The sequence below is a fragment of the Leptosomus discolor genome, chromosome 13 (assembly GCF_034619465.1).
Source record: "Leptosomus discolor isolate bLepDis1 chromosome 13, bLepDis1.hap2, whole genome shotgun sequence".
In the NCBI taxonomy this organism is placed as follows: Eukaryota; Metazoa; Chordata; class Aves; order Leptosomiformes; family Leptosomidae; genus Leptosomus; species Leptosomus discolor.
The window spans coordinates 1,280,739-1,299,872 of NC_141403.1; the positions used below are offsets into that span (position 1 = coordinate 1,280,739).

At 44.0% G+C, this 19,134-nt stretch overlaps 1 protein-coding gene across 1 annotated transcript in view; it reads right to left on the reverse strand.

Annotated features, from left to right (window-relative positions):
• CHST9 (carbohydrate sulfotransferase 9) overlaps window positions 1–19,134 on the reverse strand; it is a 74,500-nt gene that overhangs the window by 12,952 nt on the left and 42,414 nt on the right. The window contains exon 2 of the mRNA XM_009948640.2: window positions 2,714–2,751. Within this exon, the coding sequence (XP_009946942.2) occupies window positions 2,714–2,751 (38 nt within the window). The remainder of the gene's footprint in view (window positions 1–2,713; window positions 2,752–19,134) is intronic.

Here is a 19,134-nt window from a genome sequence, read left to right on the forward strand (position 1 = left end):
TGTTCTTGTTTCCCTGCATTCTCCTTAGCAGCAGTTAACACGCCACAGCTAATCAGCTTGTACATCTGTGCCAGGATTTACCCTGAAGTTGCAAAGGTAGTTAAAAACAAGTATTGAAAAGCAGAGTGCATATCACCTCTGGATGTCTCTGCCCAGGCAGAGTGGTACATGACCACTGCTGTTAAGCGCACATGCTCGCCTATACACATCAACGACAAAAAAGGTGCTCAGGGAAACCCAGCAAATGCCTTACGATCAAAGGGAACAAGAGCCAGCGAAGATAACTGTAGTCAAAGGTTTCTGGAAGCAGATACCACGACCTTAGTGTTTTATGTCGTATTTCATTAAACTTTGCTCAGGCTTTAGAAAGAGTTAAGGACAGAAACAACAGTGGGCTTCAAGATGCAAGAGGTCCCAGATACCCACAGACAGTGAGGGGCTTACCTAGCAGGAGATCCCTAGGACAGCTGCTTTACCATTTCCCCATCCCCTCTCTGTTTCAGTCGCCTCTCAACAAGACATTTCCTGCTGTTTGCTCCTTTGCACTCCTGCTCCTGTCAAGTTGTAACATCATTCATCTTCCGCAGAGCCAGTTCGCCCTCACTTAAATTTCTGGCAGCCAGTTTAACTCAGTGGTGTTGCACTGACTCAAACGGGACTACAGGATCTTAAGCCAGATAAGTATCTTATCCTGCATATAAAATTTCAAGTTCAGTATTGAAAATAAACAGAAGCCTTCTATGGGAGATATTCCATTGGGATCAACCCCAGTTCAAATCCTTTTATTGCAGTAATATAACTACAAAGCAAATATGCAATGCCTTTGCAATTGTGTCCCAAGTTATAGACTTGAAAATAAAACTTGGAAACTCTATTTCTTGGAGGTCCAAAGGAAGTTTGTATGGAATGGGGCATCACCAGCTTCACTAGTATCCACTTCAAAGTGAATGTCTACCATTTGTCCCCAAATCAACTTTTTACAGCTTTATTTAGATACACACCTCCACCTATCAAGACAATGATATTTTCCTGCAAAATGAGATGTTCTTAAGTTAACTGCAGAGAGACAGAACAGATGAGCAATTTGAGGAGGGCAAGCCAGTGGAATGCAGGAAAAGACCAAAACTGGACACACAAAGGACAGCACCTCATCCGCCTTTTCCAACTGTGACAAAAGTCCTTTTTATCACAATACGCTCTTCCTCGGGAAAGGGCAATGTCATCCACAGAGCCGATTTTGTCACACAGAGAATGTGGAGAATTAGGTCTCCAGTCGGCCATTCACAGCCCTGTCAATGTAGCCTCAAGTTGTGTTTTAAAAATACAACTGCCCCCCCTTCTGGCCAATGGCTCCCAAAAGTGGTTTTGCAAGACATTTCAGGCTAATTTTAAAAGGCAGTTTAGTTTATAAAAGTCAATTAGACTTGTTTTAGGATATAAACTCTCAGTCAAAGCACAGAACTTCCATTAAGTTTCAAAACAATTTCTACACTGCTTCAGAAGAAGGGAAGATTTTCCTTTGTTTCTATAACGCCATATTCTGGGCTAAGTATGTTCACCCATCAATTTCTCAAGATAATGAGAAGGCTGTAACAGCTCGGGATGTTATTTGGTGTCACAGGACCGGGATGCACACAAGCTTACTCGCTCAGGAGCGGCGCCAGCTCAGTCCTCTGAGAGCAGCACAGTGATGTCCGTGCCACGCTCCGCCAGGAGCAGAGGGAAACGTTGTCAGCCCCAAACCAGGCTGCCGTAGGTGCCAGTCACCTGGCAGGTCAGTCCTCCGTCTGGAGGAGCAACTCACAGACAACAGTGATGTAATGACACCAATGCCCCAATTTGTACCTTGGAAGGAAAACTACTTGAAGGAGGGTAATTGCTGGAATATTTTAATGACTGCTTTTTAAGTGGCTTTTCAAAAGAAATCTCACGAACAATACAGATACCCGCTTATACACCACCTGGGTAACAGTATTCAGTAAGAGGACAAGAAGCCGAGAGGGAGAAGCAGCACAAAGCTTCTGTACAAGTCAAGTCCTTTCAGTCCAGAAGAGCATGTAACTTAGGAAAACAAACTCTGGGTTTCCTCCTCTCTGTCTGGTTTTGGGAAACTTTTTTTCAGTATAGTTCCTATATCATTTCCCTTATGCTGAAATGCTAAATTGCAATATATAAAGGTTTTTGGTTTTTTTCCTAAATAATTACTCCTAACTCACACAGTAATAAAGACAAGACAGAAAACGCCTCCACAAGCAACGTCACAGTTTAGGGAAGCCTCAGTGAAAACTCATGGCAGAAATGAAAACCTAAACAACGTTGAAAGACACTGCTCACAGTGCTGTGCACGTATTTGGTATCGATAGCTTTCTGGTTTTTACAAGGAACACTAGCAAACAGGAGAAATACAGCATCATTCCGTGCTACAAAATTTGATGCCAATGAACAAATTACCTCTAGGCTTTGTCCTCACCATCAACACATTGAGAAGTAAATGAGCTAAATTGCTTAAACAGCAAATCTTAGGTTTAAATCAAAATGATGGCTGCTCTTGTGAATTCGACACATCTGCAGAGCCAGGCACACGTGTGACATGCGGTCCTTAGCACACCTATGTAGTTAACATTAGCCTGTCCTGCAAAGTTCTTCCCTTTAATTGCTACAATTATCCTACAGGAAAAATTAAGTAACAAAAAGTATGAAAGTGTCAAAATACCTGATTAATTATCTGTTGCTGCAATTTTTCTCCAGACTCTGAAAGAGAAAGAAAATAATTTGTTCGTACATATTTTAATGAATATGATTCTGTACATACAGAACAGAAAACAGTGAATTCAGCAAAAAATTAATCAAACCTTATAATTAAGAAACAGAATTTAACATGTACAAACGACTCAAAACTTCAAAATTAAAATCCACCTAAAACACGAGAAACACAAGCCCCTCTTAAACAAGATGGGATAAAAAGAAGATCGAGGTAGGTAGGCAAAACCTGGAACCCCACAAGAAATGACAACGTTCAAGGTGAAGACAACAGATGTCAAACACGTGCTGGGAAGCACCTTAACGCTGTGAGATGCACTGCTGCCCGTACACGTGCCTGAGAGACTGGCAGCATCCAGCTCAGGATTCGACCATTGGAAGAGAAAAGCAGCTTCTGCCATTACCCTAAAATAAAATGACATGCCTGTGTCAAGATTGAGGGTAGGCACCAGCTGGCTCAAGGGAGAAATTCTATCCCGATAATACCCACAAAGCGGCAAGTTGAGTTATGGGCTCGCTTCCTTATTCTGGCCTTCTCCCGCGGTGTCCTTCAGCGTGCTCCTGGAGACAGGATCCAGCGAGAACGTTGCTTTCCTACAGCCGCCTGGGACCCCACAGCAGCGACACCTCAAACCTGTTCTTGCCTTTTCCATCAGAAGGGACAGGGATTTTGCCGCCTTTACTGTTCCCCTGCACTAGCTGTCAAAAGGACAGCCGGTGTCAGTTACCCTCCCTTTGCCACTGGAGCCCATCCCCATGTGCTGGGGAAAGTCGGGAACGTCCCACTTCCCTACCCAGCTGGGCCACGCGTACCCGGAGGGGCTTGCAAGGAGTCACGGGAGGACACTGCGACCTGTCAGTAGCGCTGTTAACTGCCGGGGGAGCCTGCCCAGCACGGCTGGCTGCCAGCTCCGGCGCTGGAAACGACACTCCATGTCAACAGACTTTTTTGGTACTAATACGTGTGTGCCACACGATAGAGTGTTTAAAACTAAGTGCAAATATTTCAGGTGTTAAAATACGGTATAAAGACTGTATTAACTAAAAGAAGATGATCTTCCCGACCCATCCCTGAGAATACTCCCCTTCTCAATGAAAGCATTACAGATAATCAGATAAAGATAATCACTTTAGGCTATATTATAAGATTGATTCTTATGATAATTATTTCCTGCTTGTGTTGTGTTTTTATTTGCTAAAGAGAAAAACATTGCTTTTTTGGCTAACCCCCTGCCCCCCAACCATCATTTAGGGGAGACTTCTCAAAATGTATTCCCTTGTCCACCGAGTTCATCTTTGGAAGAAACAGAACTTAACCTTGTAACTAATATTTTAACCAAATAGATTGTTGGTAATAGAAGATTAGAGGAGTATGTGTTTTTAGCATTCTCTAATGATATACAAGTTGCTAGGAAAGCAGAGTGTTTGAAATCTCTGGTTAGATCAACACTATTTTGCTCAAAGGTTTGTGGACTTTGAATACTGATGCTTTCCTGTTTCCCAGTACATTTGTTTTTAGGCTATTTTGATTCACTTTAAAGGAATTTTAATAACTTTCTGTTGACAGCATGGACAGCTGGTCTTGAGAATTAGTGAAAATTCACTTGCTGACTGAGGAAGGAAGTGACATCAATGAGTTTCTAAAGTCAGCCCCGGGGGAAAAGTGCGCTCCGCCAGAGTAGCCTTTCATGCCATTGTATTTCCAGTGATGCCTCGAGATGCAAATTGCATTATCAATCAAACTCGTGGTTTCTACCTCAGACAAATATAAAAAACGAACAGAAAGACTGGGGAAGACCTTTGTGGCCATTCCTGACATTGCTAAGGAAAAGGGTGAAGAAGAATTTATGGTGGTTCTTTCCTTGTTCACCCTTAGCTCTTTTCTTTTGGTGACACAAATAGTACAGTATTGAGGAAAAGACAGTTGCAAAGGTTCTGTATGACACACCAGCACTGATGACACCGGTTAAGCAGGACAGGGACTGCCTGGGCTGTTAAGCATAGAAGAGAGATCAAATTCAAGGTCACCAGCAAATTGAGTACTGTGCTCTCCATTTATTTGCTAGATGATCCTTGTCCTCCTCACAGAACAACTCCGTGAATTTGGCACAGTCAGCAGGTGTGCTCGGAAGAGACCAAGGTCTGTAATAACAGAAATGCTGCAAATTAGGGTGGAAATGCATTGGCACCATTATGTGGGGAAGCCTGCAAAGTCCCGGTGTGTACTGTACCTTTGTTTTAGGGGAAAAGCTACAAAAAGCAGTGAAGAAACATAAACACCACTTACAGTGCTGAAAGGGAGTTCAGCTTCCAGCTGATCGCTATCAGTAGGGGAGTAGAAGGCTTTGTCATTGAAAGTAGCCATCATTTTGTCTGCCCTGGTTTTTGGTTTTGTTTGTTTGTTTGTTTTTCCAGAATTATCTTACAATGACCTGTCACTAATCCCTGTTTTATTTATGGCACCCTCAATTTTGAGAATGATGTTTCTGTTTAGGTGCCTTGCGGTGACCAGCAGTATTCACTAGAGGGATTCAAGAACCTCCACCAGAGAGAGCGCTCAGTGTTCAAAGGACATGGAGGCAACGGGACACCGATAGAACCAGAACTGTCACAGAACCACAGAATGGCAGGGGTTGGAAGGGACCTCAGGAGATCATCTAGTCCAACCCCCCTGCCAGAGCAGGAGCACCCAGAATGCATCCAGAACACGTCAGCCAGTCCCACAGGCAACACCTGTGTTAGTCTCATGAAATGCAGGTACTTCTTGAGACTTGCCAGGAGTTTCATTTCTGGTAGAGCTACACATGCTAACTCCAAAATTTACGAGTTCTTCCAGAGCCACTGCAGTAAGGCAGCAGCTTATGCACTACGAATGGATGCACGAACATCAAACTAACTGGGAAATTTCCTGCTGTCTGGAAATGTATATGGAAGCTGCCCAGCAGGTAGCCAGTGTAGTCCGAGACACACACCTTCTGCCACTCAGACTGCCTGTGAATGGCCTGCTCTTCGCCTGCATTTCTCCTGAAAGTTCCTTTCTCTACCTGTCATCTGGCAAAATGTTTCTAAAGGGGGTCAATAGTGCTACCTGGCCAGCCTTGAAAACACAAGGAAATCCAAAGACCTTAATCACAGACAGCTACACTTCACTGATACTTTGAGTCAAAAGATGTATTTACTAGTACAAAATACAATCCTTATTCGCTGAGGCTCTGCTCCCCTGCTGTTCTGAGGTTAAACTGGTGTAACTGGATTCCAACGTTTTTTGCATCAGGACTGGAGAAACACCTCTCCCCATTCATTTTTAGTGATTTTTCTTTTGTCTCTCCAGTTGCAAAAAGTGTAATGGATGGTCGGGTGGTTGAGATAAATGGCCTTCTTGGGTTGACCTCAAGCTATATCACTTTAGAAAAAAAAATTACAGCAAGCATTCTTTAAAATGTTTTCTCTGTATTTTCATACACTAATTAGTACACTAATTCCTGTTTCCAGGGCAAGTTGGGTTTTTCAGGTTTTTTTGCTTGCTTGTTCTTATTACAAGGAAGATTACCTGACTGAGAGGAATAACGTATGCTTTCTAATGCAACTGACCACTGCAAGCCACGAGAGCGTGCCATAATTGATGCTGTCACGAGGAACTGCAACGCCGACTCCTCAGCATTACTCCCGCAGCCTATACAGAGAACAACACGTAATTATGCACACCATGCCCCGCTTACCTCCATACAAAGGAATGTGATATTTGTGCAGGTTTACAGATTAATCTGCTGTAATTCCTTTTAATGTTAAACTACTTCCAGCTCAAATATAATTAAGATCACCAGGTACAAAAGATTCAGATTGGAAATATGAGTACACTCCAGCAGAACAAATAACAGCTTGATGCTGTTTCTTATGTTCAAATAGTTGGATACATTAAGGATTTTGACAGCATGTTTGTTCCCTAAGTATGTAGCAGAAGAAAAAGAAGGTTTCATTTCAAAAGGCAAAAGACTACTACTGCATTTAATTAGAGTGTAAAATCCTTTAAATACACAGATCTGCCAATTTATGTGACGTGACTGGTACAAGTCCTAGCAACAAGGGATTTCTTTTTTTTATTTTTTATTTTCCTCCCAAAAATCAAATCCCAATTTAAACTCTAAGCAACCATCATCAACATCAATAAAATGAAGGTTTTGGAATAAAAAGTTTGTTTCCTTAAGTCTTCGGATAATCCTACTAATATTTGTGTCATGGTAGCAAGGCAGGGGATGAACAGAAATTCTGGGTCTGTCTCCTTGTTCCCAAGTGTCTGAGGGTTTCCAAGCAGACTGAGGAAAGCGGGGAGAATCCCAGGGGGCAAAGGAGACCCCCAGCCTTGCTCTGAAACAGCCACATTCACTTAACTGCAAGTGGGAATAGTACCACTAAGAAGCAGTTTTGGAGAGGGAATTCAATATTCTAATCTCGGTTTAATTTTGTTTTTCCAGTTCGTGACAGAAACACGAACAGCTTTGGATTTTACTTTATTTTTATAGACCTAAACAAACACATATGCAACCTATTTGGTTATGATTCACCCCACTTTCACTCCTGGTTTCCTAATCTACCAGAGCAGATTCTGAGAAGTGAAAGGAAACCAAAGCACTCGTTTGTGACAACCTTCAGCAGCAATTTCCCATGGCACCAGAGCCTGAGGAGGAAACACTTAGATTTGTTTTCCAGACTTAAAACGGAGAAGGTGTGACACTAACAGATTATCTTCTGTGAAAGCCTGTAACTTGGCACACAAAGATTAAAATATTCAGGACAGAACTACACGTTTCCTATAAATTATCACAGAATCTCTGAGATCTGTAAGACAGACAGCTCCTGCAGACGTACGGAGCGTTTCCTCCTTCTTCTAACAAGGAATTCAGAAAAAAGAAACTGCTCGTTTATAGCATTGCCTTCAAAACCTAGTTCAGCTTACTTTTGCACCTCTGTGATAATTATGCCACTGAATACGATTACAGTGGCCTAAAATATATTAATCGCATCTTCATGGTATTGCATAATCCTTCTCAGCTGTCACAATGCCAACTCATAAGTTGCCCTGGCAGTAGGAAACATAAAAAGAAACCCAAGTTGATACTGATTGAAGCAAATGAAGGAAAGTTGGCCATCTCAAAACACTGAAACTCTCACAGCATTCCAAGGTCTCCCCAGCTAATTTTTCGTGATTACTTTTGATATGAAAACAGACCTTTAATTGTCAGTCTCTAATAAGGATGCAGAACGGTTCCCTGGGAGGTTCAAAGGACCCTGGGAAACGAAACATTTACGAAAGCTCAAAGTAGCCAAATGTCTTGTGTTGATTAACATACACCATTCAGTTTCCACCTAACAAAGTCATAACAAGAAGAAAACCCAAAGGAAAAAAAAATTGGACTGACAAAGAAAGATTAGTCTTAATAGGACGGAGGGCCCTCATTCATTAATTCTGTGGTGTGTAAAAAGGAGGTGGGGGTGTAACTCAAATCCATTCCTGGACCAAATCCTGCATTGACTAACATTGTGGAACTGTACTTACGACAAGGAGATGTTAGAATAGTAGTTCATTAAAAATTTAAAGTTTTACCTGCCATCTGCCTCATCAGCACTGATAAATATTTGCAAATGAGAGAGAATTGCCAGGATGCCCACTAACAGGATCAGTAGGCAGGCTTGTTTGCCAGTATTCTTCTTCGAAGGTTGTGCTTTATATATCTGGGAAAAGGGAAAGCAAAAATCTGTCATCTTTTTCCTTTAAGGATGGAAGATTTGAGATAATGGAAACATGCCAGACAGTGTATTTGGTTTTAACATCAACACAATATTGATATCATGGTTTGGACGGGTTCCAGCTGAACATTGTGTGTATTTTCAATGCCTATTTGGCATTCATCCTGTATCTAACAACAAGAATAGTTTGTTTCAATTCTGTTTTACAGCTCACTACGCAACTGCTTTGAATTGCTTTTTCCTTTTATCCAACCACTTCATGACTTTTTCAGGTTCCTCCTCTCTTAAGGAACAGAACGGAGCACATTGTGGATTCCTACTCATCTACAGTTAGGCAGGCAACGATCAGTTAATTATGGCTTAGGAGATGCATTTCCTCCAACTTTAACACAGCGCAATCCAAATCCTGAGGTAGATACTGCCTAGTTCTCATACTGCAAGGGCCACTGCTTTTTCATTTGAAATCCCATGGAGCACCAGCCTTCACTTCCATGTTGCTATTTATGTGTGGTGCTTTACGGTGCTTTATGTTATGGTCATGCAGAGGACAGGCCACACAATCTGCTAAAACGCCTTTTTGACTGCGCTCCAGCGTTGAGCTCAGCGGCTTATGCAGTTACCTTCCCCAAAAGAGTTTCTGGGCTTTGACACAAAAGAAGCTGTTTCCACCTGTCAGCTTGGGCCATTGCAGTTTCCTATATCAAGGCTCTTTGTATGCGTTAAACGAGGGGTGGCTGACCGATTTTCTTCAGCTGAAGGAAAACTATCTGGCCTTTACTCCAAGAACAGCACGGTAAGACCTGTCATGATGGAAGAGACCAAGAAGAGCGACTAAAGCTTGAATCTACAGACTCAGACCCCATGCAGAAATAAAGCTGTGGCCATACAGCTATGTCTTTAACACACCCTCTTACGGCCTTAGGCAGCCGAGGCTTTGCGTTGCACTCGCAGCAAGGCTGAAACATCGCAGCAGTTTGGCTTTGGGTTTGGTTCCTGCTTCGTTTCTGTCCATATTAAGAACATATGGCTGCCCCCACCCAGACGAGGAATGTGACTGCAGTTGCAATCCGCAGTCAGATTAACCATGTTGAGGCAAAGCCACATGGAGCCATGACCATCCAAGCTGGCACATCCTAAGGAAGGCCAGCTATTGGCTTTTTGCTTGTAGTGAAGAAGAGTTGATATCCAGCTCTGAAACACCCTATCCCCACATAAACTTAATTAGAATACCCTGGAAACGGCCTATGAAGATGAAGGCACCAGTACCAACGGGAAGCAGCACACAAGCTCCTACAGGGTTATGCCCACAGAAGCTTATTTTGACTCACCTTCTAGGACAACTGCGCCACAAACAGCTGAGCTACAAAGCTTCTCTGGTGTGAATCAGCAGCAGTGGTGTGTGCAATATGAGCATGCAGCAAGCCCAAACAGGGGTGGAAAAATCCAGCTTCTTGGCACTAATTACAAAGCAGAGTCCCACAGCAAAGTCTCCATGGGAAGCCTTAGTCTACAGTTTCTGTATTGCAGAAATAAAAAGGAGATGAATTGTCTATACACCATAAGGCCAGGAAGTGACCAGTGGTGATGAGAGCAAATATTCTTTAAATTTACTACTCATTCTGACTTATGCCTACATAAATAAAGTGTACTTGTTTGAATCTGCCATGTTTCTTTGTTTAAGGTCTAAATGCGCCACTCTAAGGCATGCTCTTAGCACACTGGCCTCAAATAACATCTCTGAAATTATTCCATTTGGAAGTACAATATTCTGCAATGACAATGACACTTACAGAAAGACGCCACTCACATTTACAAGGAAGGTTACACGCAGGAGAATCTGGAATTAATCCACTAGTAAAGAACAAAGGGGGAAAGGAAAAGGTGAAATAGGAGCCCTTAACTCTTGGAAAGCTCAAAAAATTCTGTAAATAAGATAATTTTATAGTGAAAGAAAACTGGGAGGAGACAGGCAAAGAGGAACAAAGCTAGAAACATAACCTTTCCTAATGCATGGCGCTGAATTAAGATTGGTCAGATACAAACCAAAAACCTACAGCAATCAGTTGCTGCAGGGAGTCCAAATTTGTCTGTGTTTTGTATAACTAGAGTATGACCTTTCACGACCAACTCTTGTGCTTGAATTCAGCTGTAGTTATTGGAAGTCATTTGTAAAAGGTCATCCATGACTGAGAATATAATAGGAATCCACGATGCACAAGGGTCCAGGTTTGTGCTACTCAAAGGAAACTGGGGAGAGAGGAGGGGGGTGGGAAGCTCAACCACTGCTACCGATTCGGTTCTCAAATGGATTTGGATAGCTGGATCAGAGTATTTAAGTAGCCAATTTCCTGCATGTGAATGTGAATTATCAGGGAGTACACGGGTTTTGTGTTCGTCACTGATGACTGCATTACTGAAATGCTACCAAAGGAGCTTATATTATCAAATCAGGCTGCTTATTTGCTTATTGTAATTTGAGTCAATTTTTGATGTCTAGAGCACTGTAAAACCTCTTCTTCTCACTGTTCCTCCATTTAAGAATATTCCGGTTTTATTGTTATAAAGAAATAAGGTTCTGAGGTAAAAATAGTTTATAGCCCTATTAAATATCTATAGCTGACTTTCAGCATACACAACTTGATTTTTGGGGTTTTTTTTCAAAACAGTACTAAATGGGCGCTATTTTAAGGCGCTCCTTACAAGAAGAGCCTATAATGATGCACAAGCAATCCTCTACAAGAAAAGTTCAACAGACACATAAAAACATAGTCATGTTCTCTGAAGGCGGTCTTTGAACATCAGAAAACGCAAACCGTATCCTCCATACTGACAAGGGAGTTGACTAGGGGAAAAAAAACCCCAAACCAATTCATAGGTAGAAGTAAAAGAAAAGGTAAGAGAGAACTGACAGTAGTTATTTAATCAAGACCTTGTGAGACCCCCTCCCCAAAAGCCCAAAGCCAGTTCCGCAGGCCAGCCTGTAAAGGATTCACCACCACTCTATGAAAGCACATCTAAGCTTTTGCAAAAAAAAAAATTCTTGTATGCTTCACGTCTTTAAAGCCAAACCTGCAGCTCCAGCTTGTCACCTGCCCTGCCACCAACCCTGGCTGGCCGAGCGGCCACTGAGTGTGTCCTGCACTGACGGTGGCTGATGGCAGCCGCCTCCTGGCCCGCAGGCGGGACGCTCCGATGCCCCCAGCCCCACGAGCAGCGCCGTGCCCTGCTCTGGCAGGAGCCTTTTGCTTCCTCGAGCAAGGCCCGTGGTGTGTGCCGTGCTCGCAGCACCAACCCGGGGACGGGCAGCGCTCGAAGGTGGAAGCCGGCGGGGCTGATGAAGCAAGTTCAGCTGGAGAAATCGTTACGAGAGCTGAACTCACGTATGCCACGAAAACATGGTGAAATGTTTCCTTTTCCTTAAACAGAGACCGAAAGTGACAGCAGGAAGGGGGTGCCCAGCACCCAGAAACTGCGGAGCAGCCCAACGCCACGAGCACAAGCGATGCACGGTGTCAATCTGATCACCGAGGCACATGTCCTCAGGCAGAGCGCACTTTTTCCCCGCTCAGAGGGTGAACTGTCAAATGGGTTTGTACTCCACACCTGCAGGGTTTGTACACACAAGCATTTTCTGCCCACGAAACAGACCACTGCTGCTTGCAAAGGACCACGTGTACGTACCCAAAGCTGGTACCCAGGTACAATTCGCCTCCATGAAACGTGCAGGTGCAGTTTTACGGAGACCTACGAGAGGAACGTGACCACACAGCTCACAACGACTATTTACACAGCAGCCTTCAGACCACAAGGTAAGTGATCTTCCCACAGGATGTGCCACGCCAGGCACGGCAAGGGGAGGCGGAACTGGCAGCCGAAATTGCAGCCCTGTGCAGGACTGGCAGACTGATTTAAGAGAGAGTCTACCCAGTCCTGGTTGTTCCAATACCGGTAGCGATGATGATACCCCAAATTGAGGGTAAGATTAATGTTTTCTGCAAAGATGACAAAGGAATTCTGAGAGAGTCCTTAGCACGAATGGATTGAAAATATTTGTTAATGACTGAAAAACCCCACCTTGTTTATTCTTCCCCAGTGAACTATACTCTTTTTCAGGCATTAAAAAATAATCCTGCATGCCCACCACGAATCAGCATGTGAATTACTGACCAAGTTAGCTTCAGCGAGTACTAAGTGACATAGTCATAATACGGTGCCTTTATTCACACACAAATTACTAATTTCTACTGAATTGAGCACTCAGGATGAGACATTTCTCTTCTCTTCTGACAGGTGAACACGATCAATATTGTATCTGATTATCAGCAAAACTTGTTGTTGGCTTCTTGCTAACTGCAGGGGCAAGGTCTTCACATACTTCCACAGATTAAGGGGAAAAGGCGTATTTCCATTTAGCTTATTATTATTATTTTTTTATAAAGGACACAATTCTTCATATGAAATCTGATTAAAGAATGGGAAAAGAAACACAAAGGAAATATGGAAAAATTCTCTTCAGATTAGAAAGTATTTTGGACTAAAGCCACCCCAATTATTACTTAAATAACAAGTGAAGGGTAAAAAACTCCAATTTGACAGGACTGAATTTCCTGCCTTCTGAGGGATCCAAAGAAGAAAATGTGATAATTGAGCATCTACCCCCCCCCCCCCCAACTTTTGGGCATCACTAGAATATTGACCTACTGCTGTAATTGCAGTGATTTGTGTACTTTTGGTCCAATTATTGCAAGTATATGAGAAGCAAACCTTCAGGAAAATTAATTTTACATCTTGATGTCGCTGGCAGGGAGTGAAAGGGGTGGTCAGCATTTTTAAATGGGCGGTTAATTAGATGTACAGCCAAAGACTCTGGAATAGCAGAGCTGCAAACAGCTCAGAGTTTCAGGTGTCTTATGTTCGTACAAAAATATCAGTAATGTCCTTACTTTCAGCAATACTTTTTGTCCCTTGGATTACAGATAACTAGCTCCCAGGATCACAGAAGAAAACGGAAACACCCCTAGTTGCTACTGTATGGCACCAAATCTAGGTTAAACATAGTAAAAAACCCACCTGAACAACGGAAGCTGGGCTTATGGATCACAGGAGAAAGCCACACAGACACAAAGAAAACAAGTCATAACGAAATCCTGCAATTTTTAACTCTCGTTTCTGAGAACAGAACAGACCAATTCTGTTAATGCAATGTGGGCTCCTATTTCTTTGCTGGAAAACAAATGGCATCATGCAACCACCTTCTCACACTCAACACCCAAATAACCTTGGCTAAAAATATGACTTTAGGCAAGCTGCAGACACACAACTTTTCTTAGGGTTTGGTTTCATGATTGGCTTAATCTGCTCAACGCCTGGCAAGAACGGGCAGCCCAGCTCTTGCTGCAGCTCTTCCTCCTCCATGGCAGCAGCACAGTGGCATCACAGGCTCAAGACACATCGCAGCCCTGATTCAGCTAAAAATTCTCATCTTGCTTAATAGGCTGATTTTCAACCATATCAGCTCGGATCAGCCCCATTAGCTGTGCAGATGGAGACGCGTGGCTGGGAACAACAGTGGGGGCAAGGAAAAGTCCCCTCCTGGGGAAGCTCCCATGTGGATCAGCACAAACCTGCTGTAAATCCACATGCTCAGAGCCCTCATCTGCCCAGCTGCTACTGAACTGTCAGCACCAGAATACCAAGATTTGTCACAAGTGATTGAATAGTTCAGATGAGCCACAGTAACAAGTCTCTTGGCTGCCTGCTGTTTTCTTTCAAAGCCTGCATTGTACGGGACTCCGTTTTTTTTTGTACTCAGACACAAGATTTCTTAAGGAAACTTAACAGGCACAGAATTAGAGGGAGCATCTTTGCACGGATTTAGAAAAGTGAACGTTGGAAAGATAAGAAACAGAGCACAGGAATACGAGAGAACAGTCAATTCTCACCCTTGAAGAAAGTCACCAGTGCAGTCCTGCTGCCTCATGTCGAGGCCACCCATGCTGTTCAAAATGTCCTTAAAATCACCCAGGAAAGGGATCAAACAGAGAGATGACCATGTTTGCTGATGATATTATGTTAATTGGGGTAGAAATCATGGAGGCTGAAGAACTTTTTACAAGAGTAAGTTGGTAATGAAGTGACATAGGAAGTGCAATTTATGCTAAGTGGTGCTAAGAAAATTTTAGGGGGAAACTTTCAATTTAAGCTCAGAAGTGGTGGACTCTGAACTGATTTCTGAGCACACTGCTACTCAGGAATGAGACCTTGGGGTGGTAAAACTTCCGTGGAAACATCATCTCCGTGCTCACAAGTCAGAGAAAGCAAATTGAAGACTAGAGGAAAACCAAAAATAAATCGTTGTGTTTCTGTACAAACACACACTTGCATCTTAAATATTACATGCAATTCTGCTCCTTCCACTCATGTACAGAACTGGAGAAGAATGAAAGAGGGTAAAGTGGTGGACTGAAAGTATAGACTGGCTTACAAGGAGCAACAGCTACGAACCCTGGCAAAGCAATGGTCCAGAGGAGACGTGATAGAGATCGGTAAAATCCTAAGTGATGTGGAAGGGGTGAATCAGAGCTGACTGTTTGCTGCCTCTTCTAACGCAAGGCTGGGGGCGTCAGACGAAGCAGGCAGATGGCAGGTTCAAAACAAACACGAGGAAGCAGCTCTCCACGCAACTGGGAAAGGAAACTCGGGAACTCTTCGCCAGGGGATGTTACGCCTGCTAAAACTTTGCATGGATTCAGGGGACAACCAAGCAAGCTGAGAGACGGGAAACCCTTTGGGGGTTCATAAGCAAGCACAAACCACCTCCAGTGCGGGAAGTCCCTGGAACACACACTGCTGGAGTCTGGGAAAGGCACGTGAGGAGGTTTCACTTTGCTGCTGGGGCCTGAGCAAGACAGAGCTCCGGCCTCATCCGATGTTGCTGCCGTGCAACAACACGCTAAAAAAAAGTTTAAACCACTTCAGCGTCTGGCCATCCTCGACAGGTACATCCACCACCACCACCGTGTCAGTACACGGTGCAGGCAGGCAAGGGAAGGGCAAAGCTGTGCTCTTTATCTCACGCTGCTCTGAACGGCAGGGGTGCGTCAGGCAACCCGTGAAATCCTTCTCAGTCCCTGATCTCCAGGCGCACGAAGTGCTGACTACGCTGTTTTCCACCACTCGGATTCTTTGCAGGTGAAACCTGTCTTCTGGTCGCCCCAAGGGCCCCCAAACCCTGGCCGTGCTGATCACCAAGCAGCCTGTTCACACCCAAGCTCCTCCAGGCGTCACAAGTGAAACGCTTCCCCTTTGCTCGTGGTGCTTTCAGGGGCCGCGCGAGGGGGAGGTCTCAGAGCAACGCTCTTTTTGGATCCCACACTTTTGTTGTTAGAGCACGTGTAGGAGACCCGGGGAGGGGACGTTTCCCTGCTTTGCTGAAGGGGCACAGCGACGTCCTCCTGCTCGGGGGGTGCCCTGCCTACCAGGGTGTCATGCAGGGTGCTGTTGACCCTTCCTCTTTTGCTGACACCGCGCCTCCAACCGCAGGAGACTGACCAGTGCTTAGATAAATTTCCAAGGAAAAGGAAGAACTGGCCTACTGAATATTAAAAGTATTAGGCTCTGGGTACAACAAAAAATAAACAAACACCATGACCTCAGTGACTTCCAAAGTTACCTAGAAAGTGTACCGAGAGCAGGGGACTGACCTCAGCATCCTGAGCCATGTGCTAACACCAGACCATTCTGCCATGCCACAGGCTGGAAACGCCAAGCGTTTAGGAGATCTTACAGGCATATTTTACCATCTGTCAATTTGCTGGTTTTCTGGTTTTGCTCCCTTGGAACTGCACAAAAATCACTAGAGAAAAACAAACGAGTCTTCTTGAGAACTGGGCTGTGTTGGATTTTCTTCGTAACACAGATATTAATTTAAAGAATACAAATAGCCCAACAGCCATTAAAATGAACTCTTAAGCACTATTTCTAATTATACTGCATTGATTAAATACAATTTTATTTTAATTAAGCTTTGTTCACGTAGTAGTCTTCCTATGGTTTTTCTCCTTCTAGAGGAGGAAATTAATGCTTCTAGAGATCCGTTATCATGGCAAATAATGCTTATCACTTCATTTATTTTTAAAAGTAAGAAACAAAATCTGTGTGAGTCACTAAACATCTCTGTTGTGTTGGGTAAAATCAGCTGTCAGCTTTGAAGTTCACCTGCATGGAGAACCCCCAAGTCAATGCCTGCACTACTTCCATTGCTGAGTCCCTCAGGAGGCCCACTTTTAGCAGTCTAAGATGTTACAATTCCAGCTCCTGAGTGGTGTTAACAGATTGTGCCAGTGCTCCCAGTCCATTTTGATGTAAAATCAGGTTACCTACAATCACAGCTGAAGACCAGCCAAGTGTTTTGCCCAGCACCAGTACAAAGAATATATCCTGAATGCTAGCACCTACTGCCCTCTACCTGCTTCACTTAAAATGCCTCAGCAGCAAAAGCACAGAGAAAAACTTGCCAATTTTTTAAATTCTCAGTCTTACAGTTGAGCTGGTCAAAACTATTCTGAGTAGAACTGATTTCTAATCTATTTCTTTTACTAGGCTAAGAAGTGTTATTCCCCTCTAGGTTACGTGCTGCACGAGCAAATGCCATTACATAATGTGCAGATATTTATTTCTTGTGTAATTTTATCCTGCTTCTGCAAAACCTAATTTTAAATTTCCCTTAACAACATTCAGCAGGACTGTGAATTCAGATGTCCACCTTGTCTTTCCAGGAAACGTGGTGGGAGCCGCACCGCAGTGAGGTTCATCATGACGGACAGAGAAAAAAGAGTTTCAGCTTGTAAATCTTTGTCGTGCCACACGATCCGCGCAGTGAAACGCTTACCCAGGCCATCTGAGCGCCTGGCACGTGCTACAGAAGGGCAGACCTTGGTGCCTGCACAGACAAGACCGCACCAGAAAGGACAAAGCTCCCGTAAGCCATAGCAGATAGCCAGCACCATGAACGGGGACCCTGAAAAAAGTTTGTCACAACAGTCTCGACCTGCCATCCAGCCCAAGCAACGCTACTGCAATCCGCAGGCGTCACATCAGACTGGCATTTTAAATTCTCAGTTCTGCCCAAGAGAATGGTTTGGAATTCCTTAGCTGTAGACGATCGACAGGAAATCTGTTCTTTTGGTTTTCGTTAGAGGGTACACGCACACGCTCTAACCTCTGGGCTTTAATGCTGCTTCCCAGCATGTTAGGTCCCTGTCACTACCTCTTCTTCCCAAACTCTGCCACCACAGTCTGGCAGTTACTGTCCCTTCCCATCCCCAGACTCATTCAGGGTCACATCTGGAATGTTCACCCCTGGCTCCACCCTCTCACTACAGCTGATTAAGTTGATAACTAACCTGTCAGACTGCCCAGACAGCTAAAAAACCCCCAAGGAACACCGGACCGAGGCCTTCTACGGCAAGCTTTGGTCAGAAGCTGCGGACAACGCTGACAAACAGACACACTACGGCTGCATGCCACGCTTGTTCAAAGTATCTGTAAACTAATACTTGCATTCTGCGTGCCTCAGCACGGAGCTGGCCCGGCACACACGGTCCCCAAGTGCCTTCTTTGCTCTCTGTGATTGGCAGTGACAGCCAGAAAAAAAAAAATACAGCAGAGCCCACCCGCTGGGGACACCCCTTGGTTCGCTCTCCAGCCCGCTGAGATTGTTTCTCCATCAGAGGGGTATGGGAAAAAGAGGTCCTGTGGCAAAACCTCACAGCCAGCAGGTAACACACATTATTTCCCAACACAGACAGCTTTACCGCTGTACTGGGAGCTGCCAACTTGTCCGTGTGTGGCCAGGCTTAAGCATCCCATCAGGAGATCACTGGGGTTTCGGTGGGGTCTGGCAAAACAACCCACCGCAGCATACTGCATCTAGAAGGTATGCAAGGAAGTGTCAAGTATTTTAAACCGTTTCATAAAGGGGCACTCCACTTGGTACCTTGGGTGCTTCATGGTTGGTGTGCGCAGATGAGGGCTTTGATTTTGTGTGTTTTTAACAGCAGGAGGGTTTGCATTTGTGAAATTATAACAGAGAGATTTTAATACTCAAGAAATGTATCTGTGTTTGTGATTATTCCTCCCCCCCCACTGTTAAATATTATCCTTTGTTCCACTTCAGGTTTTATTAACTAAATTAATACTAATTGAGCAGCCGTTTGGTATTTTCAGCCTGAGTGGGTTTTGCACCAAATCCTGTTCACTGTAGCCTCTCCTCAGCCTTCCCCCTCTATCCCGTGTCCCAGAGGAAATGTTTCACTGCAGATCGCTGCCTGGAAACTCTTCTGTGTCTGCAGGTATTTATGGCTATACACGCATACTCCTGAACCACTAATAAAAAAAGAAATCAACAGATATTTTTAGAAGAAATTTTAAAGAATGAAGCTCTTGCAAAAAAAACCCCAACCCAAACACGGCTAATTCTGTGTGACTAGGTGCCCTCTAGTGACAAAGTCCAACTCCAAACAACTTTCACAGCCACTTCTAAGCCTTACACAGTTTTGGTTCTCAGTATCCCAAACTTTTTTGCTGAAAGAAAACGACAGCCAACCAAACTCTGTCTCAAAAAAAAAA